We start from the raw sequence: 26,669 nt of genomic DNA, 5'->3' as shown, positions 1-26,669 counted from the left end.
ATGCAGAACTCGGCGGCCAGACATAGTGTATATACGTCAAAAGTTTTCTGGATGCGAGGCCCTAAACTAACTGTTCGACGCCAACTCGCGAAGTCTTCTAGCGATTGCGTGGGCGAATGAATTACTCTGCAAAAATAACAATAAATATTAAAAGAAGAGCAGCAAAACAAAACACAATCGAATGCGTACCTCGATGTCGCTGACAACGCCAAGCACTTTGCCGAGTGCTTGATGCACGGTACTCTTGCTGGATGCAGCTTCGGGGTGACTCAGGTAGTGTACGAAGTGAAGCAACAGCACCACAAGCATGTTTTCTACTACGAACGCCAAGCTGTCGGCATGGTACTCCAATACATTCTCCAGCGTTGTGGTGTCGTACTGGGGCTCGCGTCGACGAAGAGAACGTTGCTGCGACGACGCCGACGAAACAGAAGTGGCGCGAGCCGAAGCAGCTTCAGTCTTGAAAGCAGCCAGAGCGTCCACTAGCTGCTTACTCGTCTCCAGAGCAAACACGGTGGAGTCGAACCGCGCAGTAAAGTCGTTCAATGACGGCGCGAGGGTCCATAACGGGTCTGTAGCAGCAGCAAACGCGCGCGGGTCCACCGAAGACATGGATGGAAACTGGTTTCTATTCTGCACTTGTGTCTTGTTCGTGATGGCCAACAACGGAGCTGCCCGACCAGCGTTTCCATCGCCCACTGCAAGCATCATCCGACTCGCACAGAACGCCACAGCATTACACAGGATCATCCGAGACGCGTACAGCTTCTCCTCGTCCAGCATGGACATGTGCAGCAAGCCAGCACTTCCACTGGCCTTCACGGCCGCCGCATCACACTTGTCCAAAATCTTTTCTTCATAATCCACACACGAGAAACGCTGGATGGCTGCGTTGCGCTGCTCCTCCACCGAGTCCGTGATCTTGTTGTTCCACCACGAAGAACCGCTGTCGCTCATTCCATCGGCTTCGTCACTGGGAGGTGCAAGCTCAGCGCTATAGAACAGGAAGACCTGAAGAATCAACTGCGAAATCTTCTCCCACTTCGCCGTCGCCAGGGTTTGTTCACATAAGTCAGGGAACTGAGTCACGTAGCGGAAGACAAACGTCACATACGACAACTCTCGTAGTAGATTCACCGAGGTCGGCTGCGACTGCTGACCACCTGCGCACAGCTTCAGTGCCGACGTGAACAGCTTCCGGTTCTTGTTCACAAAGTAAAGCACCTGGCTAGTAAGAGCGCGGTTCTTCGGTAATGAGGCGCAACATGCGCTCAGTAGACGCGCCACTGGAGCCCACTTGCGGTAGTATACAGTCTCCACGCGCTGGAAAGCAGCCACGGATGCTTCAGACGACGGAGTACCGTTGTGTGGAGCGAGATACTGCGGTCGGTGTGTTGGCAGGTTGCGTGCATCAGACAGCACACGGACCAAGCCGCCTTCCAGCAAGGCCACAGCTCCTTCCTGGGTCTCAGCAACTCGCGCGAACAGCGACAGGAAACACTCATACATCGTACCGATCGTCGTAGCATCCATTCCCTCGGGGATCACACTGCTTTTTACCATACTCGCGTCACCATTGCTTCGTTCAAAAGCGGCTGCATCCATCTCGCTGAGCTTCTTGAAGATGTCGATAAAGTGTAGCAGATAACCACGTTCACGGAAGATCGCAACAAGCGACGACTGGTCATCAAAAGCGATCAGAGACTCTAGCGCCGACACAGCAAGCGCCATACTCAGCGTGTCCTCGCCATCGCTTGCATCTCGGCATACCAGATCAACAACCTGGTTGGTGAGCAGATGTCGAACACGCTGCTCCTGGCTGAGAATCGAGCTCGCAAGGCCAAATTTCGCAGCAGAATCTTGAGCAGCACGACTTGGCAGCACATGCAGCACTTGAACGGTGCACGAGTACAGCAATGTCCGAGAATTACGCGCAGCTGACGGGTTTCCAGTTGCCGCCGCGCTACTGTAGATAGAACGGAACAGCAGCTCCAGAAAGCCCATATTCTGACGTTGTCGACTCTCCGGCAGCGCGTGCGGTTGACTGCCGTCATTGTTGTAGCTGAGCTGCGAGAAGAGCATCAACGCGATCCTCGAGACGATCTCAAATAGCTGGGCAGAAGCACTGGTCTTCTCAATCAGTTTACTCAGCACAGCCGACACAATGCCACTCATCAGCTCCTGTCGCACTTCAGCAGATGCGACAGCATCTAGTCCCTGCCACATCGCTGGTGTTTCAAGGCCTTCTTGTTCGCGAGACAGGGCAAGGTAGTCCAGCACAATCACCTCCATCAGCTCACGCAGCGAATTCAGCGCGTGACTCTCGGCAGAGATCCGCTCCGAGTAGATATTCCACTGCACAGCCCACTGAATGAACCTCTCCGCAGCTGCTTCGGTGCTGTTCTGACTACTGGTACTGCTTGTACCGTCGCCATTCACACGGAATCTCTTGCTAGACGACGAGTAGTAATCGCCCATTCCATCCTCAGTTGCCGTCAGATCAAGCGTCTGCAATGCCTGACAGAAGCGCTCAACATCGATCCTTAGCCACTTGTAGTAGCAGCCCTGCTCCACAGCTGCAGTCACCTGTTCAGCCAAAGCCACAACCTGCTGGTTCGCCGGTACGGGGGGTGGCGAGATGTGGAAGGAGCATTCATCCAGCAACTGTAGCAGCAGCATTTGTTCTTGCCTCGCAATGACACGATCATTGCGACTGCCTGTCGATACCGACAGCAACTGTCCCATCAGCTTGTTAATTTTCTTCATGTGCGGAGGCTCCTTGTGTAGTCCCACATGTAAGTACACCGCTAGCGTTTTGAAAAACCATCCGCGCATGTTCAACTCAGCAATCGTAGCAGCGGCCGTCTTCCTCCTCGTTACATGGTACACACGGCTGAACAGCTGGATCTGAGATGCGAAATAGTCATTTGGGACACTTTCCAGAGCTGCGATAGTGTTAGGAGACGAGAACTCTTGCGTGATCAAGCTGTGGAGCACGTGATAACATCGCTCTGCCAACTCCGGCGTCTCCAAGCCAAAATCTGCATTGGACACAAGCGTAATCAGAGCAGCGAGACCTGTCTTCATGTACGAAGTTGGCACAGGTCCAGCCTTCGAGTCGCCATATTGGTTGACGTTGCCTAGCAGCAAATGTGCCAAGTTAGGCGCTGGCTTGTTCAAATTCTCAAGTAGCAAGTCCAGAATGGCGGCGCGGATGGAGGGTGGGGGCGTTTCTTGGGTAAATAACTCGAACGGAGACGAGAGAGTGCGCGTGTCTTGGTGCTTCCTTCTTCCAGATGAGTGCAACTCGTCTTCAGTGCCAGTCCCCGTCTCGTTCTCATCTTGATCGTTTTCATCGTCATCGTACACGTTCAGTAAGCGGTTCATGTAGCCGATCATGATGTCTGCACTGGATCCACTGTCGATAAGTAAATCCACGAGATCCGTTCCACTCATACGCGCACTAATCATACGTAGAATCACTGCCGACAAGTGTGGAATGTGTGTCGACTTGGAGTACTTGATGTACTTGACAATGTTCACAAAGTCAGCGCGGTGACGACACAAGATTGTGTGCATCATTTCCACTTGGAGGCGGAGCGAAAGCTGGCGGTTCAGGTCGATGTTGACGAATTGTACGTCCTTCTCCAGCACCAAGACCACGATTTCGAGTGCATGTTGCACACAACGCTCGCGCAAGGCAGCAACCGCCGTAGTTTTGGTCAGATACGTGTCGCTAGGCTTCTTCGAAACGTCAATGACGAAATTCAGCGAGCCGTGCTTGGCCTCCGTCTCACGCTTGACAATGTCCAGACAGTAAAAGAAGGCGTGCTCGAGATGCATGTCTGTCGACGTACTCTCTAGGTTCTCAACACCTCCATCGCCCGAGAGGATAGACAGTACCTTGTTCAGCAATGAGTTGCTCGACAAGAACCGAGCCAGAAGTTGGTATGACAAGCTACCTTCCGTCGTCGAAGTGTCGACATTCCGCAGGATCTTCTTAAAAATGGCCAGCGCGCCGTTCACCAGCGCCCACTTTTCTTCTTCCCGCTCGTATTTCCGCAAATCAAACTTCAAGATCACGTGCTCGAGCAAGAACTCGAAGTAGAACTGGATCGCTGCGACACGGCCATCGCCTTCAAACGACTTCCAGGCGTGAGGGTTCTCAAAGAGCTCGTAGAGTAGCGTAACAAAACCTCTTGTCGCAGGGTATGTTCTGCTCAGTGACTCGTAGTGCTCGAGTTCATAGCTGATATCCTGGGTGCCGTACACCGACGTGTCCCCCGTAGTACGTAGAATCTGCAACGCGTCTACTTGGCGCCACACAAATGGCGCAATATCCGGCACACGTGCAAAGGCAGCTAGCGTCTTCATAATTGATCCCTTGAGCGAGCTGGGAATGCGACACTGAAGAAAAGCCACGAACGTTGGGATCGGAGACCAGTCGTGATTGTGGAAGAAGATAAGCGCCAACTGAGGGTCCGAAATCACTTCCTGAATCAGTTTCTGAATGGTTTCTAATGCTTCCAGTTCCTTGGGGCGAATAAATCGGGGACCAGGATTAGCTGCGCTGCTCACACTGCCAAAGGTGCTGCCGTCGATCCCAACTCCCTGAGCAACACCAAGTGGCGAATACCCGGTGGGCTTCTCAGCTTCCGTTAGAAGTCGCTGGTACTTTGCCATTACAGCAAAGAACTGATCCCAACCAAGCTGCTGTGGGTTCTTCTTGATGTGATGGAAAGCCTGCTGCGCGCACTCCGGTCCGCTACCAGCAGCAGCGACCAGACGCAGGTACGACGCGATGCATCCAGGGTTCTTGAACGCAGCATCACGACAAGCGAGTAAGAAATCGTGGCAGTTTCCATCATCAACGCTGCTAGAGAGTGGCTCGGGCTCGTCTCCTGCGTTGTTTCCGGTGCCGCTGCCATTGCTGTCATGAAAGTCGAGCTCCTCGTTCGTTCCACGCCAAAATGAGCAGCAAAACGCTGCGTTGCGAGCACACAATGCCGTCGCAAAGTCGATAACATTCTCGAGGCAATCGCCAGTCCAAGCGGCTACTTCACCGTCATTTTCCGATTGCATAGCAGCAATAGCAGCCTTGTCAGCGACAGTCGGCACGTCGATCATCATCTTCGACGAATAAGTACGGAACAGCAGCTCAAAGTTCCGCTCGTAAATGTTGTACAGCCGCAGGTCACGCTTGCGATCCGGTAGATACTTTAGCTGCACTTCAACTAACGTATGAAACACGCGCTCTTCGATTGCCTTTTTGACTACGCTTGTTGCATCATCTGCCTCAGCAAAGCTCACGTTACTGTTACTGCTGTTATCATTATTGTTACCAGCCAGGAAGCCAGCCCACATAAGCATTGCGACGCTCTGAAGACCCCGCTGTTCCCATTCCTCCACGAAAAAAATGCGGTGCAGCTCCGTCACCACTGAAGCGTGTTCTCGTCGGCACAAAGAAATGCCCATCTCCATGTCACCAGTTTCGCGATCCATTTTCCTGCTTTTCTGAAGCAAAACCACGAAAAGCGCCACCTGAACTGCCGTAATAGTCTGCAGCATGCAGGACACCTGTCTCACTGCCCCTTCCGGCGACGTTCCTGCTAGTGATCCACCTTCAAACAGCTGCGCGAACGACGAGAGGTTCACAATATGCGGCGACACCTTGGCCACCACAGTTTTTAAGCGTCCACACAACGTCTTCAATAATTCCGCAAGCTTCTGCACTTCTTTTGCCAATGTCAGCGTGCTGGATACGATAAACACCAGGCAATCCGCCACCAGCGTGTGCCAATAGCTCACACTCTGCTCCATCCTGGCTACTTGTACAAGCTGTGTCAGCTGAGTGTCAAACGCTGTCACCAAGTTGGTCAGCAACTCCTCCGTCAGTAGCTTGTTAGTAAACGACACGATGAACTGCGCACGCTGCTTGTCCAGCTGCGTCTCGAGTCGCAGGCGCAGCAACTCCTTGAGGAGATGCAGCTTGTATTCCGTCTCTGAGGTCAGGAAGTAGCGCGCTGCGTTCTGTACCGAGTTCGCAATAGTGCCAGGAGGGAGCTGGTCCGCACGTTCAACCCACTCGCGCTGTTGCTGCTCGCTGGCCATCAGCCAAAACTCAAAGCACGTCTTCTCGCTGGCGCGAAATTCGTCACTGAGTTTGCAAATCTCTTGCTGGATTAGTGGCGACACGTCTACGTGCTTGCCGGCGACGTTGACCGTGTTGGCTTGAAGTGCCGCGCGCTCCGAAGCGCTAGGTGGCGCCAAGGCCAGAGGCTGCAACAGCTCCGGAGCAGCAGCCACTAGCTCCGCCATATACTGCGGTGCATCATCGTCCGACATGCTCTGCCCCGCAAAGGCCAGCAGATCCTGGTGCAGCTGCCGGAAGCGCAGCGCTGGCGCATCCGCGAGCGACAGGCTCTCGCTCATGGTAGCCGATCGATTGTCTGTTGGCTTGTGGGGGGATTGGATTGGCGCGGAAAGCTTTCGTACTTAATCGAAAAGATCATCACTCCGACAAAAGGTGGCCACATTGCCTGCACTCAGATTAACTTGAAGGAGAAAGATGAGGAAGCTGCGTATCTTGTCGTCGGTGGAGGCGGCAATATGTTGGCTCATTCTCATTTCCGCGCTGTTCTCTTTCTATGAAGCCGATCTCCTGTGTCTTGCGGCTAAAACGCGGCTCTCATCGCCCCCCACGACGTTCCGGATCGACAACAAAACTAAGATCAAAGACATCTTCAAGTGCTCTGGTATCCACTTCATCGGCTCCTTCAACGAGTATTACGTGGCCTGCGAACTGAAGGTGCCTGCCCAAGAGAATATCACACTACTTGAGGTTGTGAACGTGAAGCTGGATGTCTCGACACTGTCACCCCTTCCAGGTGTCCATGTAGAACTGACATTTCAACTAAATACGAGTCTAGCCACAGTGTCTATGCGCAACAGCCAGCTACAGGCCAGCGCTGTAGAGATCCACGCGGCCAACGTATTAATGGACGAGCACTCGACTGTGAACGTGTCGGCTCACGGACTCAAGTTCGGGCCGGGATACAACTCGTGGACGTCCATGGGAGGCAGCTACGGCGGCATCGGTGGCGCATCTCTCACGCCAACTCATCGAAAATGTGAAGACATGCCACCTAATGATTTCTTTCGAGTGGTGGGCGATGTATCGGCGGATTCTGCTAATTTCCGAGGCTATGGTAGTGGCGGAGGCAATGATGAGAGCCGCGGAGGCGGAAGAATCCGATTAATCGCCCAGGAGAACGTGGACATCAACGGCTCACTGCTGGCTAACGGAGGTGATGCCTGCACTGACTGCTACGATAGTGCTGGTGCAGGAGGCAGCATCATTGTTGCCGCTAAGGAACGCATTCATGGCAATGCGACGGTGCAGGCCAATGGCGGTGAGCCTAGTAACTTTAATGATCATGAATTTACTGGTGGGGGAGGAGGCGGTGGAGGCGGCGGTGGGCGGATTGTGCTTGATTCAATGAACGCAGAAGAGTTAGGACCCGCTCGTGTCGAAGCGTATGGTGGAGGCTTGAGCTCAGACAACAACGCAGCGATTGGATGGTGTCAATTGGGAGGTGACGGCACGATATTAAAGCTGCAACATTCGACGAAGGATGATGGTGCTCTTGATGGCAGTGAGGAAAGTGAGCGCGTGCTTTACAACAGCAAGACTCTTGTGAGTACTTTGCTTGTGAAGGGGGGTCGATTGGCACATTTGGGACCAGTGAAGCGAATTCAGATCTACGGATGCACACCGATATTCGAGGAGACGTCCAGGGGTGCGCGATTCTTACCAGAATCTCTTGTGCATGTATTCGTTAGAGGTGGAGCTACAGTATGTGCGTCAGTCATCCAGCTGAAGGTAACGCGCGAAGTGTCCTACTAGCTCGTGGCAAGTGTGTTGATGTCTAACCCCTTGACTGTGTGGTTACAACCACTTTCAGGATAGCGTCGGAGGCATTGAAAGCTCAATTGTGGTAAGGAAACGTGGAGGCTATCGCCAGAGCTTTACGTAATTGAAACTGATGCTGTCCTCTGCTTGATCAAATGACAGCTCGACTCTGGATCGGAACTCAATGTTCTTGGCCGCGAACGCAAGATTCTACTATCAGCGTCACAACTCACACTGCAGGTATCCCTACTATTCCAACACATTCCGTGCGTAATAAAAATTGACGTGCTACGTTTTGCTGTTTAAACAGGGTTATGTAGGACCTTCTTCGCCCCAGGAACACGACTTGTTTGACTTGACGCTTATTGGGGCGGACGTGTCCTTCTCGAATGCATTAACAATGGTTCATGAACTTGAGGTCGATGCTCACGGTGCGCTATCCCTTGACAAGTTTTCAGAACTCAAGTTTCAAGCGCAAGTGAGTATCCAAACAGAGGCATCGACCAAGATAGAAGGTTTTCTCCAGCCTTTGGGCAAACCCTTGGATTCTGTTGATAGACCGGACGGTATTCCCTTGATAAGCGTGACAAGCAAGAAAGACGTCGAGCTTCGCCCGCAAACAGTGGAGATGGGTCAAGTTGAATTGCGAGTCAAGGCCAGCGGTACATGCTTCCTCGACATGCCATTCGATACCCCCTTTCTGAGGCTATCGATTTCCGCAGCAAATGTGTCCATCTCCAACGTGAACAGTGGTCCAGTGCTGGAATGCAACGAGATCGAGCTCCAAGCCGACGCGTCTGCTTGCAAAAGTTTGCAAGACTCAACGCATGACGACCAATCATATTCGATCAGCGTGTTTGCGTCGGAGGTAGCTACGCTTGGGAATATCTCTGCTGGGTCTATGATTCTGTGCAGTGACCACAATATGACTGTCGAAGGTGCGATTTCCAGCTCGTGGCTTGGGTGTGGCTCTGGAATAGGTCCTGGCAAGAGCGAAGTCTCGGGTGAAGCTAGCGGCGGCGCTGGCCATGGTGGAAGAGGAGGAAACGTTTTACCGGGAAGCACAGGTGGTGGCGCAGCCTACGATATATCAAAGGAGCTTGTCATGCAGCAAGCAGCTAGTTGGATCGAACCGATGTCTGTCGAAAAGGGGTGGCCGATCTGGCCTGGCAGTGGCGCTGCAAGTGGCGACACCCCGAATAAAGTCAGTGGTGGTAGTGGGGGTGGGATTATCTACATTGGTTCAAAGAAGCTAAACGTGACCAAATCGGCGTCAATCTTAGCACGTGGAGGAGCTGGTTCCATGGGCGGTGGTGGTGGATCCGGCGGATCACTGACTCTGTTCATTGCAAATATTGCAGGCGGGGGTACCATTGATTTAGCAGGAGGTGCAGCATCGACACCGGCATTAATCTTCACCGATGTCGAAGTGGCAAACCGAACACCAATCTGGGATCCAAATTTGCATCCTGGGGAGGTTAAAGACGACGCTGGGAAGCTAGGAGGTGGTGGGGGAGGAGGGATCGTTCGTATCACGTACGTGGATTCAGCAGACAAGGCAATCGCTGGCAACGGAGAGGAGTTTATCAAGGATGGAGGGCGTATTTCAGTGGATGGAGGTGAGAGCACGGGAGGTGAAAATGGTGGCACAGGTGTCATGGTCGGTGCCAATTGTCATCCAGGGCGGGGTGGCGTTTTCTGCTTGCCATGTCCGGAAGGAAGTCACAGTCCCGGACGATTCTCTAAGTGTTCGCCATGCGAGCCAGGCACCTGTTCAGGCAACAGTGGCGCTGAAAAATGTGATGCGTGTCCCGTTGGCCATTTCAATCCGGATTTCGGGAAGAAAGAGTGTCAGTCATGTCCATTGGGGTCTTTTGGTGCCAAAGTGGGATTAAAGAAATGCAAATTGTGCCCACCAGGTTCATTTGCAGGAGTGACAGGGAGCAGTACTTGCTCCGCTTGTCCTATTGGTAGCATCACGACCTCGTCTGGCAACAGAAACTGCACGTTATGTGGAATTGGAGAGACCACAATAAAAGATGGCGCGATTGCATGTGCTACCTGCAAGAACAAGCCCGTTCACTCAGCGTTTAACATGCGCGGCAGTTGCTCATACGCCTGCTTCAAGGGCCGCAATGGCCTGGACTGCTTGACACCGTTCGAACGTTTGGTAAAGCCAATCGGTGGACCGATAGGTTTTGTCATTCTTGTGTTTGCCGTCACTGGTCTAATCTTCGGTGCCTGGGGATTTTTCTCGTATCGAAGCTCCAAGTCCGAGCTGCATCGCTATGCGCAGTATAAGGCCCAGAGACTTCGTGATGAGCTATCGTTGGAGACGTTGACACGCACGTTAACTGCTCGTCTAACTGATCAAGATCTGAACGCTCATGTTGCTCGTCTGTATCTCGCGGGAGACAATCACCTCAAGAATGCGTGGCGACTAAATCCGTACTTCTTGCCTGCGAGCCTACGTGACATCGTTGAAGAAGGCACCTACGCAACTTTTGCCTCGACGTGCAACAAGATGGTGGAGTGGGACCCTACAAGTTGGGAAGCGTGGCTGTATCGATTCTTACTGGTCACTATTCCCCCTATTAGTACGTTCTTCATGCGTCGGCGTCAACTGCATCGCGTTGTGAAGCTCTCCAAGTACATTGGTCGGTATGGGGGTCGTTTCTTTCGCGATGTGAACTTCCGAGTACATGGCACGCAGCTGAAAGTTGGATTCAGTCCAGATTTCTCACTCGGTTATTTCGACGTCCTGATTTCGCAGTCAAGTTCTGCTACATCCGTGAATTTGGTTGCCATGCAAGCTGTCAGTCTTGAAGATCTGGTGCTTGTGGTCGGTGGTAGCGGATCATTCTTTAGACCATATCACCTCGACACGAATGATATTATTGTGCGCGCCATCCCTTCCCGACTGGAACTACTGGAGCATAACTTCTGGATCGACTTCGTGGCAGATATAAATCAAATGTGCGTGTACTACCGCAGCCGTCGTCCACTGCCCGACGTGTGAGTGAGGCTGTTGAAGCAGCTCGCGTTGTTATCGCATTCGTTGAAGCGTTTAACGAGACACACGTAAAAGATGGTTTTGCCGTGGCGTTCGGGACATTTTCGGTTGGTGGAGCGATTGCTGCCGATGCAAACGATAGCTGCTTCGAGCCTTTCACGCTGGAGAACATCGACACAACCATCGCATTGTACCCGCAGGAACCGTTTAAGTTGGCGTTTCGTGTTTCCAGATTGAATTCCAAAGAAGTTTCACATTCAAGGAGAGAGTCGCTGGACAGTGGATCCGATTTCCCTGAATTGCCCTCCGAAGAGAGCGACAAAGTGAGGGCCGAGACAGACCCTCGATCTGCGAATTTCCGCTACTCGCAGATTCGAATGGAAGCTCTTTTCGCGCAGCCTGAGCGTCGCTTGCTTGGTAATTACGCTGATAATTCTAGCGACAATAGCGACAGTCTGACACCACTCAAGAAGCCTCGTATTGGTGGAGCACGTGCGAGAGCATTCGTGGAGTTTCTGTGTACAAATGACACAGCGAAGCGATGGCTCGCGACTCTGTGGCAACCAGTGTATCCTCTTTTCCGGCTGCGCAACTTATCGCGTCCTAAGCTTCCTGCTCGCTGGTTACTCTCCGTGCTGATGGTGTTGCTTCTTATCGCAGACATGGGTGTGGTCTTCTGGATCATGGTGGAGTATTATTGTGTTCAAATTCGTGACCCCACAGCCCAAGATCCAGGTTGCTCTCGGGTACGTGCTATCGCGGCAGTGAAGAATGCATACAACGTGTCTAATGCTGTGTAATTTGTACTTACAGACACCACTTTGGTCAGTTCTAGGCGTCTTGCCTGCCGCTATCGTCGGCTCACCGATGCTTGGACTCATATTCGTCACGAAAAAGAGCATTTTCTACGGAAAGCTCTTCGCAGTGTGGAATGTCAGCTCTATCGTGAACCAGATGGTAGCTTTCATCTGCGGTCTTGCATTTCTGGCATACATTCACGACGAAATCCTTCTGGTAGCGGTCGGAGGCGTGCTTATCAAGTTTTTCGAGAAGGAAGTGGCATTGCGGTGCATCGCGCAGTACGCGAGCGAACGGCCTTTCCGAGGATGGAGAGGCCTACATACCACACGGGACTGGTATGATGCTGCTTACACACCCTTAGTGCATCACGAGAACTAAGGAGGAAATAAAACGTTAGATGTAAGTTTGAAAAGAGAAATACACGTTATTTGCGTATTAAACAACCCATTTCTATTTACCATCGACGCGAGAACAGCTTCATATAGAAATAAGTGACGACGAAGACGATGACAAGCATCGCCACAAGCCATAGAGACGTCCACAGCCCGATACTGGAAGCTAATTGCTCCTTCAGCTTGGCATTCTCGCGATCCAATAGCGCCGTGTTCGACTCAGCGCTTTGTCCTACATCGTCCAAGATCTTGACATCCTCCGCAAGTGACTGGTTGATGGTCTGCGTTCTGTCCTTAAGCTGCTTCGCCAGCGACATCATCTCGGACTGAATTGACTCCTGCTCTTCACGCGCCACCGTCTCAGATGCAGTCGCTTGTGCTCCCGAGCGATCTACTAGGCCCAGGCGCTTCCTGATGGCCTTGGTCGACAGCTTTTCCTCCTGGGGAGCTGCCACCTCCAGCATCGACTTAAAGTCGTCCGCACTCAGATCTGTGCGCAGTTCGGGAGTCACTACGACCTCCTCCTTCTTCACCTCTGAGCTAGGTACCGAATCCTCTTCTTGGGTATTCGCAAGAGCTGTAGGCTTACGGTAGATCGTAGCAGTCTTGGCTGCATGGGCGCGCTTTTCGCACAGCTTGGAGATCTCTGAGGCTCGTGGAAATCGTCGTGGCGTTGACGCATCCTGCTCCTTCTTAAGCTCAGCTATGTTTGTCAATACAGGCGACAGCTCTGGCTCCAGAGTCTTTAACACGTCGCTGTTTTGAATGAGCTGCTGGAAGTGAAGCGCTAGTTGTTGATACTGAGATTTGGCCACGCCAGTAAAAGGATTAGAGATATTTTCGATAGGTTAAAGAGCGATTGAGATATGCTTTTACCTGTGTTACGATATCGCTGTCCAAGGGTTCCTTCTTACTGGCTTGCAGTCGACCCCACGCCGCTAGGAAGCGGCGGCAATCGACGACTTCCGAAGTCGGTGTCATTGTTTAGAAATGTGAACCAAAATGAATTTGGTCCCATCCTATTTTCCCGTCAGTATTTAGCTTTGGTGTGTACGGAAATGATGATACCACTATGCACGTTGAAAGCAAGACCATCATATTTCATATTGCTGTCTTAACTATTTTAAGAGCTATCATCCCAGTAACGATATGTTTGAGTTAAAAAGTGTAAATCATCGGATATATTAAGTTTAATGGAGCCGATGTCGATGAGGGATTTACGTGCAGCGAGATCCGGTGCATCTTTGCGTGTTATCTCTCGCCAGTCTTGTAAGATCTCTCCATCATGGGGAGCATCGTCAAAACAAGTGAAAATGTACCGATAATGACTGGGAAACTATGACTCCGTTGTGGACCTGGATCCAAGCTTCTTGGCAGGTATCGACGATGCCGTTTTCATCGCTCTGTCCACCGGACTACACGTTACCCAAAGCCATCGTCACGCTACGTAAACTCTGTGTACATGTAGCTCCTCAGTCTGAAGAGCTCCGAACCAAATGTCAACCGCGCGACGTCGCAGCCGCTTCTGACGTTATGGAGCTCGCGTGGACAATACATGTACTGATCGTTTCAGCGGGGACGCTGCAGTTCTCTCCGTTAGATGAAGCTGCGCGGGCTCCACCGCAACGTCTACGTGGTATTCGGCCCGACATGATCTCACGGAAGCAAATGCAACTAACACAGTTTCCGCGCAGTGCAACGCCTACAAAACGAGAATTTCGAGCTGCGATCGCGGTGGTCATCCACCTACGCTCACTCCAATGTGTCCGAAGCAAACAAGTCCACCCTTCAAACAATTCGTTGAAAAAACCCTGCCGTCAGCGAAGTATCCACTCGCGGACCCACAAATTGCAGCACGAAGTCCGCAGCTCTATGGACTCCATACATGTACATTATATTAAAGTATGGAGGTCATCCCTGCAAAGCATTTTGGCACACGCCACGAAACGCCGTGCTCGCATCACAGACGGAGAGACCATCATTTCTGCGAGCCAGGCTTAAGAGTTCTGTACTGCGCTGAACAGACAATTACTTAATCTCATTTCGAGTGTCTCTTAAATTAAAGAAAATAATTGGAGCAAAGCAAGCCGCCGCTCCATAATCTCCTACCAGAAGGTCAAACGCTGCGTTACTTTTGATCTGGATCCCATTTTTTAGTCTCAACAAGGCAATCGCTCAGAAACCGCTGCTCTGTTCATCTGACTTTAGGGTAAGGGAAAGACATCCATCACCCATATATAAGCTCCGAGCTCCCACATTTACGAGTGATATCGTCCTCGACACTCCTAACAACGACCATTCTGGCAACAGCTGTTTTCTATCAACTGTTGTCCAGGAGACGATGTCACGGCCGACATGGAGCTCAGCTGTTTGAAGCGCATTCCCCCTCTTGCCAAGCGTCTTGGGCATTGACCAGCAGCCGAGGAAAGGCCAGAACTCTAACGGAGACAGTCTCACGCGCTAGAGCGTACCAGCTGACCAGGTAGGTGAGAGGGCCTGCCCGGGATAGCTCCTTCCAGTAGCGAAATCCTTGAGAAGTCAGCGATGCAAAAGAACGTAGCGCCTAGTGTTACCGTTGGGGCGCGCTGCTACATTCCGGACGACGACGCAGCGTGGCTCCCTGTGTACGTCGAGGAAGTGAACGAGGCAAAGAGTCTCGTGATGGTCCGGATCCAGCGTCCTCGTAAAGATCAACAGAACGAGGACGCCGCTGATCATGACGACACTGACAGGACCGGAGAGAGTCGAGTCGTGGCTATGGACGTGGGGTTCCCCCTACAGAACGCACAGCTTTCGCGTTACGACGAAGGCTTGGACAACATGATCGATCTGAACCATCTACACGAAGCTGCAATTCTACGGAACTTAAAAAAGCGTTTCCGAGCTCGAATGCCATACACGTATACAGGAGATATCTGTCTCGCTGTAAATCCGTACCAGTGGTTAGATGCGCTGTATACCCCTGGCCTTCACAAGAAATATCTACAGGCTCGCAAGCGACAAGATCTGCCACCCCACGTATACGCAGTGTCCGTAGCGGCTTTCAGACATATGTGCGATAGTGGCAGCAACCAAAGTATCCTCGTGAGCGGAGAATCCGGCGCTGGAAAGACCGAGACTACCAAAATCCTAATGGACAATCTGGCTACTATTGCATCGGCACCTACCGCCACTGCTAGCGACCAGGAACACAGTATTACGACACGAATTATTCAAGTGAACCCATTGCTCGAGAGTTTCGGGAACGCGAAGACGACGCGCAATGACAACTCGAGTCGGTTTGGCAAGTTCACGCAGCTGCAGTTCGACAAGAACCACGCACTTTGCGGAGCTCAATGCGAGACGTATCTCCTCGAGAAGACTCGCGTTATCTCCCATGAACGTGGTGAGCGCAACTACCACATTTTCTATCAACTTCTTCACGGTACAACGGACGAAGAACGAGACGCATTGGGCCTTGGAGACGAAGCTCCAAGGTTCTCGTACCTTGAGGAAAAGGAGCCTCAACAAGAGAACCGTCCAGGACGGAAGCCAAAGCTCAGTCAGCCGCCACCACCAAGACCCGCAGCTGTGATTGAAGCCGAGAACGCCAAGGACCGAGCTCTGTTCTCCAAGACACGCCAGGCTCTGTCGTTGCTCGGCCTTGCCCCTGAACAACAGAACGATCTGTTCCAAGTCCTGTCGGGCATTCTGCACCTTGGTGAGGCTCAATTCGTCGCACAGCCCGATAATGACGAAGCTTGCGACTTGGACAAAGACTCAGTGGTCTATTGCAGCACGCTACTAGGCTTGAACCCCGAAACAATGGCCAAGGCGCTGACTCACCGTACGATGAAGGCAGCTGGAGAAGTGTATCTGGTCCCACTTACTGTCGAGCAAGCCACGGCCGGACGTGATGCCCTAGCGAAGGCTATCTACGCCAGTATCTTCGACTGGTTAGTAGCTGGAATCAACGCGAGTTTGGGCGCTGCCGCTCGACTCACTGCGAACACGATCGGCGTCCTGGATATCTTTGGCTTTGAGAGCTTCGAGCACAATTCCTTCGAGCAACTCTGCATCAATTACGCGAATGAAAAGCTACAGCAAAAGTTCACACAAGACGTGTTCAAGGCAGTGCAGGAGGAGTACGAACGCGAGCAGATCACGTGGGCGCACATCGCGTACGCTGACAACAGCGAGACTCTGGCTCTCATCGAAGGTCGCATGGGTGTGTTAGCTCTATTAAACGAGGAGATTGTACGTCCTCGTGGCAATGAAGAAGGCTTTGTGAGTAAGCTGTCGGGGGCGTATCTGAAGCAGAAGACGCTGATTGAGTTCCCACGCATCTCCAAGACGCAGTTCGCGATCCACCACTACGCGGGTACAGTCAAGTACGAAGCGATGGGCTTTTTAGAGAAGCATAAGGACGCTCTACTATCGGATTTGTCGGATCTCATGTGTGGCAGTCACGAAGCCTTCCCCCAGATGCTGTTTAAGGTCCGAGCAGAGATCGAAGCTGCAGCTGCTACAGAGTTAAAGCGCTCGAGTTCTGGACGGAAAACTGGAATAGGAGGGGACAAGACGGTGGGGATGCAGTTCAAGCAGTCGTTGAACTCGCTCATGACCAACATCAACGAGACAAACGTCAACTACATTCGCTGTATTAAGCCGAACAGCAGCAAGAGCTGTACAGCCTTAGAGGACAAGATGGTGGCCAACCAACTACGTTGTGCCGGTGTCATTGAAGCCGTGTGCATCGCTCGTGTTGGGTACCCGAACCGTCTACTACACGCTGAGTTTGCCGAGCAGTTTGGCCTGTTTTTGAAGGAAAAGGAGCAGAACCAGCTCCAGGACGAGCCGGAGAAGTACGGTGCTCCTTTCTGCCGAGATTTAGTGAAGCGGTTCAAGCTGGAGATGCCTGAGGAGTATCAGATGGGTGCGACCAAGATCTACCTGCAGAAAGGTGTGTTGGAGAAGCTGGAGCACGCCAAGGCGCAGAAACTCTTTGCCTATGTGGCTCTCATCCAGGCGCAGTGGCGTGGGATGCGTGCGCGTTGTCAGTACTACGAGATGCGCGACGCGTTGATCGAGATCCAGCGTCAGGCGAAGGTTTTCGTGGCGAGATGTGGCTTCATCCGAGCGAGACTGGCGATTGCTTTGATCCAACGCGTGTACCGTGGACACGTGGGACGCTGCGAGTTCCACGCGGTGCGGTGTGAACACTGCGCTCTCGAGATCCAACGTGTGTGGCGTGGCCACCAGGGACGCAAGATTCACTTGGCGGTTCTGTGTGAGGTTCGAGCCAAGCGGATCCAGCGCATGTGGCGTGGCCACAAGGGACGTGCGGTCTTCCACGCGGTGCTGTGTCAGACTCGAGCTGTGCGTCTGCAGTGCTTCACGCGGCAATATTTGGCTCGCCAGGAGCTGTACCGACGTCGTGCTGCGTACATTGCTAAGCTCGAGAGAGAGGAGCGTGAGCGTGTGGAGCGGGAGCTGGAGGCAGCCAGACAACGCAAGCTAGCGGAGGAGCGTGAGAGACAGCGGAAGCTGCAGGAAGAGCTGGCCAGACTGGAAGAAGAGCGTCGACTGGAGGAGCAACGCAGGCTCGAGATCCGTCGACAAGAGAGCGCGCTAGTCATCCAGACGCACGTTCGTGGGTTCTTTGCTAGGTGCGTGTTTGCCGATATGGTGCAGGAAGCGGAGGAGGAAGAGCGACGTCGTCGAGAAGAGGAAGAAGAGCGAGAGCGACTCCGTTTGCAGCGCGAGCACGACGAGCGTGAAGCTCAACGTCTTGCAGCGGAGGAGGCAGCTCGAGAGAAGAAGAGACTGGCGGAGGAACGCAAGCGCAAGGCGATCGCCATGCGTCTGCGACGGGAGAAAGCGGTCACAGCCGTGCAGCGTCTGGTTCGTGGTCACTTGGGTAGGAAGCAGGTTGAACGGATGAGGGAAGAGATGCGACAGAAGCAGGAACAGGCTCGTAGAGAGGAGGAAGAGATGCGACGGAGAGCGGAAGAAGAACGGAGAGAGGAGGAAGCAGCAGCGACGCGACTGCAGAGCATCCAGCGCGGCCGCTTGACTCGTCAGCAGTTCTCCAAAATCAGGATCGAGAAGGCCGAGCGTGACGACGAGATCGCTCGAGCTCGTAACGAACAGGAAGAAGAGGCCGCTCGTGCTCGTAAGGAACAAGAGGAGGAGATCGCACGAGCGCGCAGGGAACAAGAGGAGGAGATCGCACAAGCTCGCAGGGAACAAGAGGAGATCGCTCGAGCACGTCAAGAACAGGAGGAAGAGATCGCTCGGGCTCGTCAAGAACGGGACGACGAGATCGCGCGTGTTCGGGACGAGAACAGAAGGCTGAAGCAGCAGTTGGCAGAGCTTCAGAAGGCCAACAGTGAGCTCGAGGCCGTGGTGGCCGAGTACCGATGCGAGCGCGACGTGGTCAAGGCCTCCAACAGCCTCAAGGAGGTCGAGCTGACGCAGAAGCTGAACGTGCGACGCAAGGAAGTGGAGACTGCACGTGGCGAGTACTCGACCATATGCGACTTCCTGGAGAAGACTGGCAGTTCGCGTCGCGCCACGGAGCCGGAAGACCTCAACTCGTCCGACAACTCGTCCGACACTTCGTCAAACTATGGGGAAGAGGAGAACGGCAACTGGAAAGAGGACCGACCTACCGTCAACGCGTTGGCTGCGTCCTACTATGGCGATGACCGACCGTCCACGGACATTGCTAAGCTGCTCAGTAGCAGTCAATCGCGGACGTCTCGACTAGCGAGCGCCATGCAGCAGCGTCGTCAAAAAGCCAGCCAGGCGGTGCAGCAACGCAAGCAGCAAGCCACGGCCGCCATGCAGCAGCGCAAGGAGTTGAATGCCCAACGCAAGCAGTCGAATCCTCAGTCCATGCAGAGTGGCGCAACCACCGTCACGAAGGCCAAGAAGTGGGCTGCCTTCGCTCGCAACAAGAACGCCAAGAAGAGCAAAGCGGAGGCCAGCACTCCGATCGAACCTATCGGGTAAAAGTCGTCGTCCAGAAGTGTCACAAAGCTGCAGACGTGCTGAATGATAGACGTGTTACAAGTGTCAGCATTGCAGCTGAAGTAGGAAGTATCTATTACAATTCACCTCGTAACGAGCGAATGTTTTGAAGAACGAAGCAAGTTTCTTTTTTGTTATTTTACCATTCGGCAATTAGAGAGCTTTACATTTATCCAGGTTGTAGCCAGATATTCGTTTTACCACCTTCAGTTCTCTATTATCCGCAAGCCCTGGAGCCGGAAAGATACACTACATGTACTTGGTACAGGAAGCACACTCTTTTAAATCGTTTTGGAGTTCAAAATAGCCCATCTTACCTCTAATATTTATTTTAGTAAGAAATATAATTTAGTTTTTTTAATGTAGATAAAACACAATTGTAATGTGCTTTTTAGAAAAGTAAATTAAACATCAGCATTTTAAATAAAGATTTACAATGCAAATATCTGGGTTTCTTATTCTTAAGAAAACGATAGCATGGTTAAGGCGATTGTTCTGCCAAATGGAACGCAAGTGCCGGCAAGCCCAGGAAAATACAGCATCGTGACCCCACCAGACCTGACAAAGGTGGTAGACAGGCGGTTCTTACTCGAGTATGATTTCCCATTTCTTCTCGTGCAAGACATGTCGACAACGGCAGCGTCCAATTCAGAGCAGAATGAAGCCGTGCGGCAAGCTGAAAATTGGCGCGTGCAGCACCCACGAATTAAAGCCATAGTAGGTGGCTGCCGCTTAGGCTACCAGTTCAACAAGCCACCATCTCGTCGTGCGCGTGGTTGTCGGCGTCAGCTCATTCCAGACGTCTCGTACATCGACGAGAGCACATGGCTTTGTCTAACTCCCGAAGAGAAAGACAAGGGGTATCTACCTTGCGTGCCTGCAGTTGTCATCGAGCTCATGTCGGCGACCGACAAAATCGAAAACTTGCAGGCGAAGGTGACCAAGTTTATCAATGCTGGTACCCGTGAAGGTGTTATTGTCGATACACGACGTGATCGGGTGTGGATCTACAAAAGAAACCAGCAGCCGTACTATGACTCGTTGGCACCGATTATGTTCGACTCATGGCCAGGATTCACGCTGAATTGCATTGCCATACGGGACGCACGGACACAAGCTGGATTGACGTAACACCAAGTGATCGCCACGTGATGGCCAAACAATGCGCCAAGATGCTGGACAAGACGCATCTGAAAGTCTCCAATCTTCGCCCACGATGTCTTGCTGCGAAATTGAGCCCCGTCTCCTCGATAGTGCTCTCACATTCATTTCCAGTGTACGTCCGAATTTTTCAACCAAATTGCACCATTGAGGTTGATTTTACCAAGAATACACAGCGCTGCAACGTTGTAGTACTTCGTACTACTGTAGTAATGCTCTAAAAGTATGTGTTTCTTGCGATCGCACGCTAGGTCGAATGTATTTTTTTCCTTGCGGTCACTCAGTGCGCACAATTTTAAACGTGCAAATGAATATTGAAGTGGATCAAAGAGACCTCCTAATTTTTTTTTTTTTTTTGTTTTTTACGTATTAATTAAAAAAATAGAAAGGGTCAAAATTATTAATAGTAGGCCCCATCGAATTATAAAAGGCACTCGTTATTTAGCCAGACTGGGTAACAACAGACACAATTACACCAGAATACAACCGATTAGCATGCCCGAATATGCCAGACTCAGGAAGAGCCGGACGTGTCATCAGTTGACGTGTCTTCGGAGTATACGTATAACCGGATGTCAGTGTGTTGGCTTTGAAACTGAAACCCGCAAGACATTCAGCATCTAACTCTCAAGACAAAGTTCAGGGGGAATAACCTGGAGGTAGTCAACGCATCAAACACACTAACAAAAGACCAAATCATTGAAAAACTAGTTGCATTAAATGCACATGCACAGGTACCGATAGCGCAAATACTGTAACTCCTTCCGACTTGGCAGATATAGGTTTTCAGCACCGGCAAATATTTCAAAAGCTAGCAGCATATACATGCCACAATTGTAGCTATCAACCTGCACTCCAAGCTCGCTCGTGTATGGTCGAATTCGGTATTTTCTTGTAGCGAAATCTGGCAGCAATGCTACCATCTTCTCAGCGAGAGGTCGAACTTTTACGCCGTAGCTTGAGCTCATTGGATCATAGATAAAAAATTCTTTAAGCGACAGATCCATCATAACCGCACACCAGTGATTCTTGTTGCAGATGACAGGAATCAAATTCTTTTGGTTTGTCATGCCAGCAAACACGTCCTTCATAGTTTCCACCGCTAAGAAACCATTCATGACGTTACCGGCGACTGACGTGTCTACAGCAATCGTGTCTTCTCTCGCTGCGAACAACTTTAACGTCAGCTTATTGACCGTGCTGTCGCCTAACGCAGACTTGCCGACGAGTTCGAGTGCTTCAGCCTATGTGCAATTACACAGCAGTAGATATTAGTATTTCCATTGCGGGGCCTGACTGTATGCAACTGCGTACCTGCACCGATAGTAAAGGAATAGATTTGATCTTGGATTGTGTATCAGGATCAAGATCAACACAAAACCATCGGGGCATTTGGAGTTCGAAATTGATGGTATCAATCCAAACGATAGCTTTTTCCACATATTGGATGCTTTGTGCTACTTCTTCATGACACCCAGAGTCTCGGTGGAGTAGGTACCTACTCCAACAATTTCCACGACAATGTCCTTCTCACCTAGATTTTGATCACTTGATTCCTTGTGTGATTTCTGAAGAGCTAGCACTTTGGCACTGCATCTATTAAGGATATCCTTTCGGAAAATTCGGGGGATGGACTCAGCAGAGACGACTTTTTTGAGGCGGGAAGTCTTGCTACCTTGTGGGCAACTGGGGCTCGGGGATTTTTTGTGAAATCGAAAAGCTTAAATTAGTCACAATTGCGGCAGATGTCTCGTATGTTGACTCAATGCGTACGGCGTCTTGTATGGTTGCTAAACTCAGATTATCCGAGTACAAATTTGAATCATCTTGCACCATCAAAACATTTTTGCGGCGAGCTGCTTTCTTGGATTTTGCACTTTGCTTTGGGCGACCTCGGGACCTTGGAGGGCTCGCCACATCAAATGTATCATTTCCGACCGGTTGCAGAGTCGCATGAGAAGCTGAAGTCTCCGCACCAGTCTGACAAATAAGCTCGGCCGACACCGAACCAGACTCTCCAGACTGGATGCCAGACTCTTCAGACTGGATGCCAGACTCAACAGACTGGATGCCAGACTCGCCAGACTGGGTGCCAGACTCGCCAGACTGAGGTGTAATCTGCGTAGAAGGCTGTAATAATCCAGGCAGTAATAATTCAGGGTCTTCCACTTCAACCTCGCCCACGGTATCTGAGTCGAAGACATCGTCGCGCGTACCTTCACTGATTGTCGGCATCTTAATCGATGAAGAAAAATCTCCAACCTTGAAACGGTGGGCGACGGCCTTTAAATAAGCCATTGCTTCACGATATTGGACCATGCCTAAACCAGCCATCGAATCGCAAATTTCACTAGCAATAGGCAAGGCCTCTCGGTACTTCCGGTTCGAATCCCATGGCCGCTCATCGGTCACCAATACCCTTCGAGCGGCAAAAGATTCCACAGAAGTAGGAGCATCACTGGCGTTTTCGAACTCTATCGACGACCGTACAGACGACAGGACCCATCGCTGATGCAGCAGTTGAGTCAAGATAACAGTCTCCTTGTTTAGTGCTCTTCTAAGAAAGAAGACGTGTCGACACGGCAGCAAACGTGTACTCATAAAGAGACACGAGCAAGTCCAGTCGTGTGTCGTAATAGTGTACTCTGCGTCTACCTCATCGAGGGCGTCTTCATCGGGGGATGTACTCTTCACAAAGTACACACCTGGCGCTCTCTTGGTAAAGGCGTAAGATGCACGATCAAGTGCGTAGCAATACTGATCGTGTATTAACTCGCATGCATGTTCACTGACGAGGTTTGCAACCAACGTCATTTCGCGATCGTAACCAACATGCTGGACATTAACCTTCTTGTACACCTCATCCATAAATCATCGCTCTTGAAGACTCTGGTAATACATAATCGACGCTATGCATTCGTCCACTGCCATAAAAGAGTTTACCCACTCCTTCAACTGCTTCCACGAGGCCTCCAACCTGATGTTGGTGTTATTACCAAGCGTCACGGTGTTTTGGCGCTTGTGTGCACACCACAACTCGCGACATTTGTCCCAATTCTTAATGAAATAGGCGACAAAAGGGTGTCGGACGGATTCAAACGGTTCCACTATTGTGTTCGTAGTTTCACAGCGTTCAGACTCGGATGTGGTATGATTTCGCGCTTCTGTCGCCACATTCTGCCCGACCGCCACAATATTTTGCCCGACTGATGCCAGATTCTGCCCAGCTGGTGCCAGATTCTGCCCAACTGGATCTGAAGTCAATTGCCCAGATCGGGGGCGCCCCATTCCGCACACGTGCAACATGTACCGAAAGTGCTTCATATACTCTTTCTCGGTCTTCGCATATACAAGCAGGTTCATCAGACCTCGTAGCTGGTCCTTTTCCCACGTGTTACAACCGTAGTCTGCTGACGCGATTTCCTCCCGCAAATACTTTAAGACGTGAAATTGGCAGAGCAGGGTAGTGACGTCAGGGAAAGCAGTCTTCAGTACCGATAGTTCCGTGAAGTCCTTGTCGATCAACACGCAGCGTAGTTTTGTCCAAGCCGGATTGTTACTCTTAAATTCTTCAAGCGCCGTCAGTAATGTCGGCCATCGCTCGTTCTGTAGTAACGCGTGCTGCACAAATTGGCCTTTTCCAAAGGTATCGTGAGCCATAAAAGAGAAAACTTTGTACTTTGAACGGTTTGTTCCGTGCGTCGCGTCAATGAGAAGAACTTCCGGAAATTGTTTGTAGACCGATCGCATGTGTTAAGTCTGTAATGTAATACATGTTGCAATTTTCTAATACAAAGAACATGTTAGATGTTATGAATATAATGTATTTGATTCACTAAATACACATACCTTTTCCCCGACATCGTCTACGAATATACGACCCACATTCCCGACATTATCTCCAAACTCGGCCATCCACTTCTTCAATCGTTTTGCGCTCGAACTTGGGCCGTTTCTGTTTTCACGAGCTTTCAACTTGCTCACGAGGTTGTGAACATCCTGTGGCTTTGGATTACTATCTGAATTGTCTCTGATAAACTTCAGAATACTGGTCTTCTTTGCTCCAGCCTTTCGAAGCTCATTCACCGTCCGTAAGGCACTGTCATCGAGAGTAATACGGTTGGAAGGATGACTCTTGAATGCATACTCGTCCAGTGAGTGATTGTGCTCGAGCCGGCACTTCGTCACTTTGAGCACAAACGTATGTTCAGCTTTGTTAATCTCTTGAACGCATACATTCAGCTGAAATAATAGTAACAAAGTTAATGCAAACAGACACGGTTGGTGGCTGAGCTTACACCGGTGATGCACGATTCATCCCAACTGAGCCCGATTATGCCAGATTGGGTTTATTTCGCTACAAACCAAAACTATAGTAATCGCATACCTGTGCTGAGCATCCTTGTACCCGTGTCTCCTGACGCGGCCGCTTGCTTGTGGCTTGCGATCGGTATGTGCCGTGGTGTGTACACACGTACGTCTTCGCGTACTGATCCCACTCGGCCGGGATTTTAGTCGCCGCGGAGCCCTGAGCATCTATCCTAGCATTCCGTACAGCCACTGAAGTGTTTGTTCTCACTCGAAATATCTAGCAGACAAACAAAACGTGATGAGACGGTATAGACAAACACAACAGATAACTTAATAATGTACCTGGAGTGACTGCGCTTGGTACAGCGCTAGATAGGCCTCGAAGTCCTTCCACGACTGAAATTGTGTCTCTTGTGGTGGCGAGGCGAGGACACAAATCTGACCCGATTCTTCACTTGCGCTACTGGTGACCGTCTCCGCCTCAGCAGAAGTCGAGCTCGACACTGGCTGTCAGTCACTCACGGAGCCGTCGGAGTCGTTGCTGGCGCTGTCGCTGTCGATACCCTCCAGTGCCAGGGGGCGCTTCTGTGCGCTGCGTGGCCGTGGTGCCATTTTCGTGCGTTTGGAGCCACGCGTTTGCTGGAGGGGGAGATTTTTTGTGGTTCAGGAAACGGTGGCATACTGGTATACAGTTTCTATACGCTATACCTAGTACGGATGAGTGCATACACAGATAATCGAAAGATAGGAAAGATTTGCTATGAGTTGAGTGTTCCCAGTCTGGCAAAATAGTCACTCTCATTATAAAAACATTTCTTACGTCGGTAGGTGGACGAAAATTTAAGTTCTTCTCAAAATTTCCATGCGTGGTTAATTAATTTAGCGCACACGCAATAGCGCAAATCTGTTATAGACTTGATTTGACCTACAGCCCGATACACGGCGACTAAGCATATAAGAAATAGGATATTTAGTAAGTGATGAACTCATTGTCGATACATTTTCACAAGCGATCAAAGACTCCAGTGCTGGAGGGAAATGGCGAGCGCTATCATCAAAGTGCTCTCGATATCGCTAGCATCTCGGCATACCATATCAATGATTTGGTTGTTGAGCAGGTGTTGAACACGCTGCGCCGACGCTGTCGACTCTTTTGCAGTTGACTTCCGTCATTGCTGAGCTGCGAGAAGAGCATCCGGTTCTTGCATCATCACTGGTGCTTCGAGACTTTCCTGCTAATCGGAGCGGATTTCTGCTGAGAGTAACGCGCTGAATTCGCTACTGAACTGAGAGACGTGATTTATTGGACTACCTTACATTGCATTATTTGATAGTCCACTGCACAACTCGTTAGATCAACCTCTCTGCTGTGCTTAAGTGTTTGTTTTAGCTCACACAACAACTTCACCCAAGTCAGATCTCTGTCTGTACCATACCAAAAAATATCGGACCCTCGGACCTGTACCTCAAAGCTGGTACAAAATGCAAAAACAAACGCTGTTCTGAATGTACATTTTACTGATAGCTGTGGTACTGCATGGGGATAGGGGAGACACCCTGAGATGGGGATCTGCTGCAGAGAGACTTTTAACCATGTTTATAGGCGCAAGGAACCGGCCTGAAACCGCCTGTGGGTTGAGAAAAGCTTAAAAAACATGAATTTTGCGACCAGGAGACATGTGCTCTTGGTCTGGTAAACTCAACAATGAGCCCCCGATTTTTGTGGCGGGGTCCACTATTAAACGCACCAACGATAGCCAGCCACAGATGCACGCACTTATTGGTCGATTTTTTACCAATCTTATCCTGCCACCTAAATATGTTTAGACTTGCACCCAACCCGCGGCTCACAGCCTAGCAGAGCTCAAAACACACAAAACTGGTGGCGACAACGAGGCCTCTACGCTCAGACTTAATGGTTTTCGCCCAACTACGCAGATCTTCAACTCGATCGCTCAAGCCCCACAGCTCAGGCTGTCGGCCAATCGTGAATCTCTCCTCAGCCCCCCCCCCTCCTTCCCCCTCCACAGCCCCCCCCCTCACCCCACCCCACCCCTCATCCAAC

The 26,669-nt window shown here is 51.2% G+C and overlaps 4 protein-coding genes across 4 annotated transcripts; 2 read left to right on the top strand and 2 right to left on the bottom strand.

Moving 5' to 3' along the window:
- Window positions 1-14: 14 nt before the first annotated feature.
- Window positions 15-6,432, bottom strand: PITG_06257 (uncharacterized protein; the record flags this gene model as incomplete). Its single annotated transcript, XM_002998368.1, has 2 exons — window positions 15-126; window positions 190-6,432. 2 exons carry the CDS (start codon window positions 6,430-6,432, stop codon window positions 67-69), a joined length of 6,303 nt encoding a protein of 2,100 aa, XP_002998414.1.
- Window positions 6,433-6,568: 136 nt separating this feature from the next.
- Window positions 6,569-12,104, top strand: PITG_06256 (uncharacterized protein; the record flags this gene model as incomplete). The annotated part of the gene is made up of 6 exons (XM_002998367.1): window positions 6,569-7,882; window positions 7,965-7,997; window positions 8,075-8,152; window positions 8,223-10,892; window positions 10,937-11,689; window positions 11,739-12,104. The coding sequence occupies 6 exons, from the start codon at window positions 6,569-6,571 to the stop codon at window positions 12,102-12,104; spliced, it is 5,214 nt and encodes a 1,737-aa protein (XP_002998413.1).
- A 76-nt stretch (window positions 12,105-12,180) lies between these two features.
- On the bottom strand, window positions 12,181-13,099 carry PITG_06255 (uncharacterized protein; the record flags this gene model as incomplete). Its single annotated transcript, XM_002998366.1, has 2 exons — window positions 12,181-12,918; window positions 12,995-13,099. The coding sequence occupies 2 exons, from the start codon at window positions 13,097-13,099 to the stop codon at window positions 12,181-12,183; spliced, it is 843 nt and encodes a 280-aa protein (XP_002998412.1).
- Window positions 13,100-14,623: 1,524 nt separating this feature from the next.
- Window positions 14,624-19,114, top strand: PITG_06254 (myosin-like protein; the record flags this gene model as incomplete). The annotated part of the gene is made up of 1 exon (XM_002998365.1): window positions 14,624-19,114. The coding sequence occupies one exon, from the start codon at window positions 14,663-14,665 to the stop codon at window positions 19,112-19,114; it is 4,452 nt and encodes a 1,483-aa protein (XP_002998411.1).
- Window positions 19,115-26,669: the final 7,555 nt, after the last annotated feature.

This window comes from Phytophthora infestans, genomic scaffold (assembly GCF_000142945.1).
Source record: "Phytophthora infestans T30-4 supercont1.8 genomic scaffold, whole genome shotgun sequence".
Lineage (NCBI taxonomy): Eukaryota > Oomycota > Peronosporomycetes > Peronosporales > Peronosporaceae > Phytophthora > Phytophthora infestans.
The sequence above is the reverse complement of the archived record's forward strand: the minus strand, read 5'-3'. Positions and strand labels throughout refer to the sequence as shown.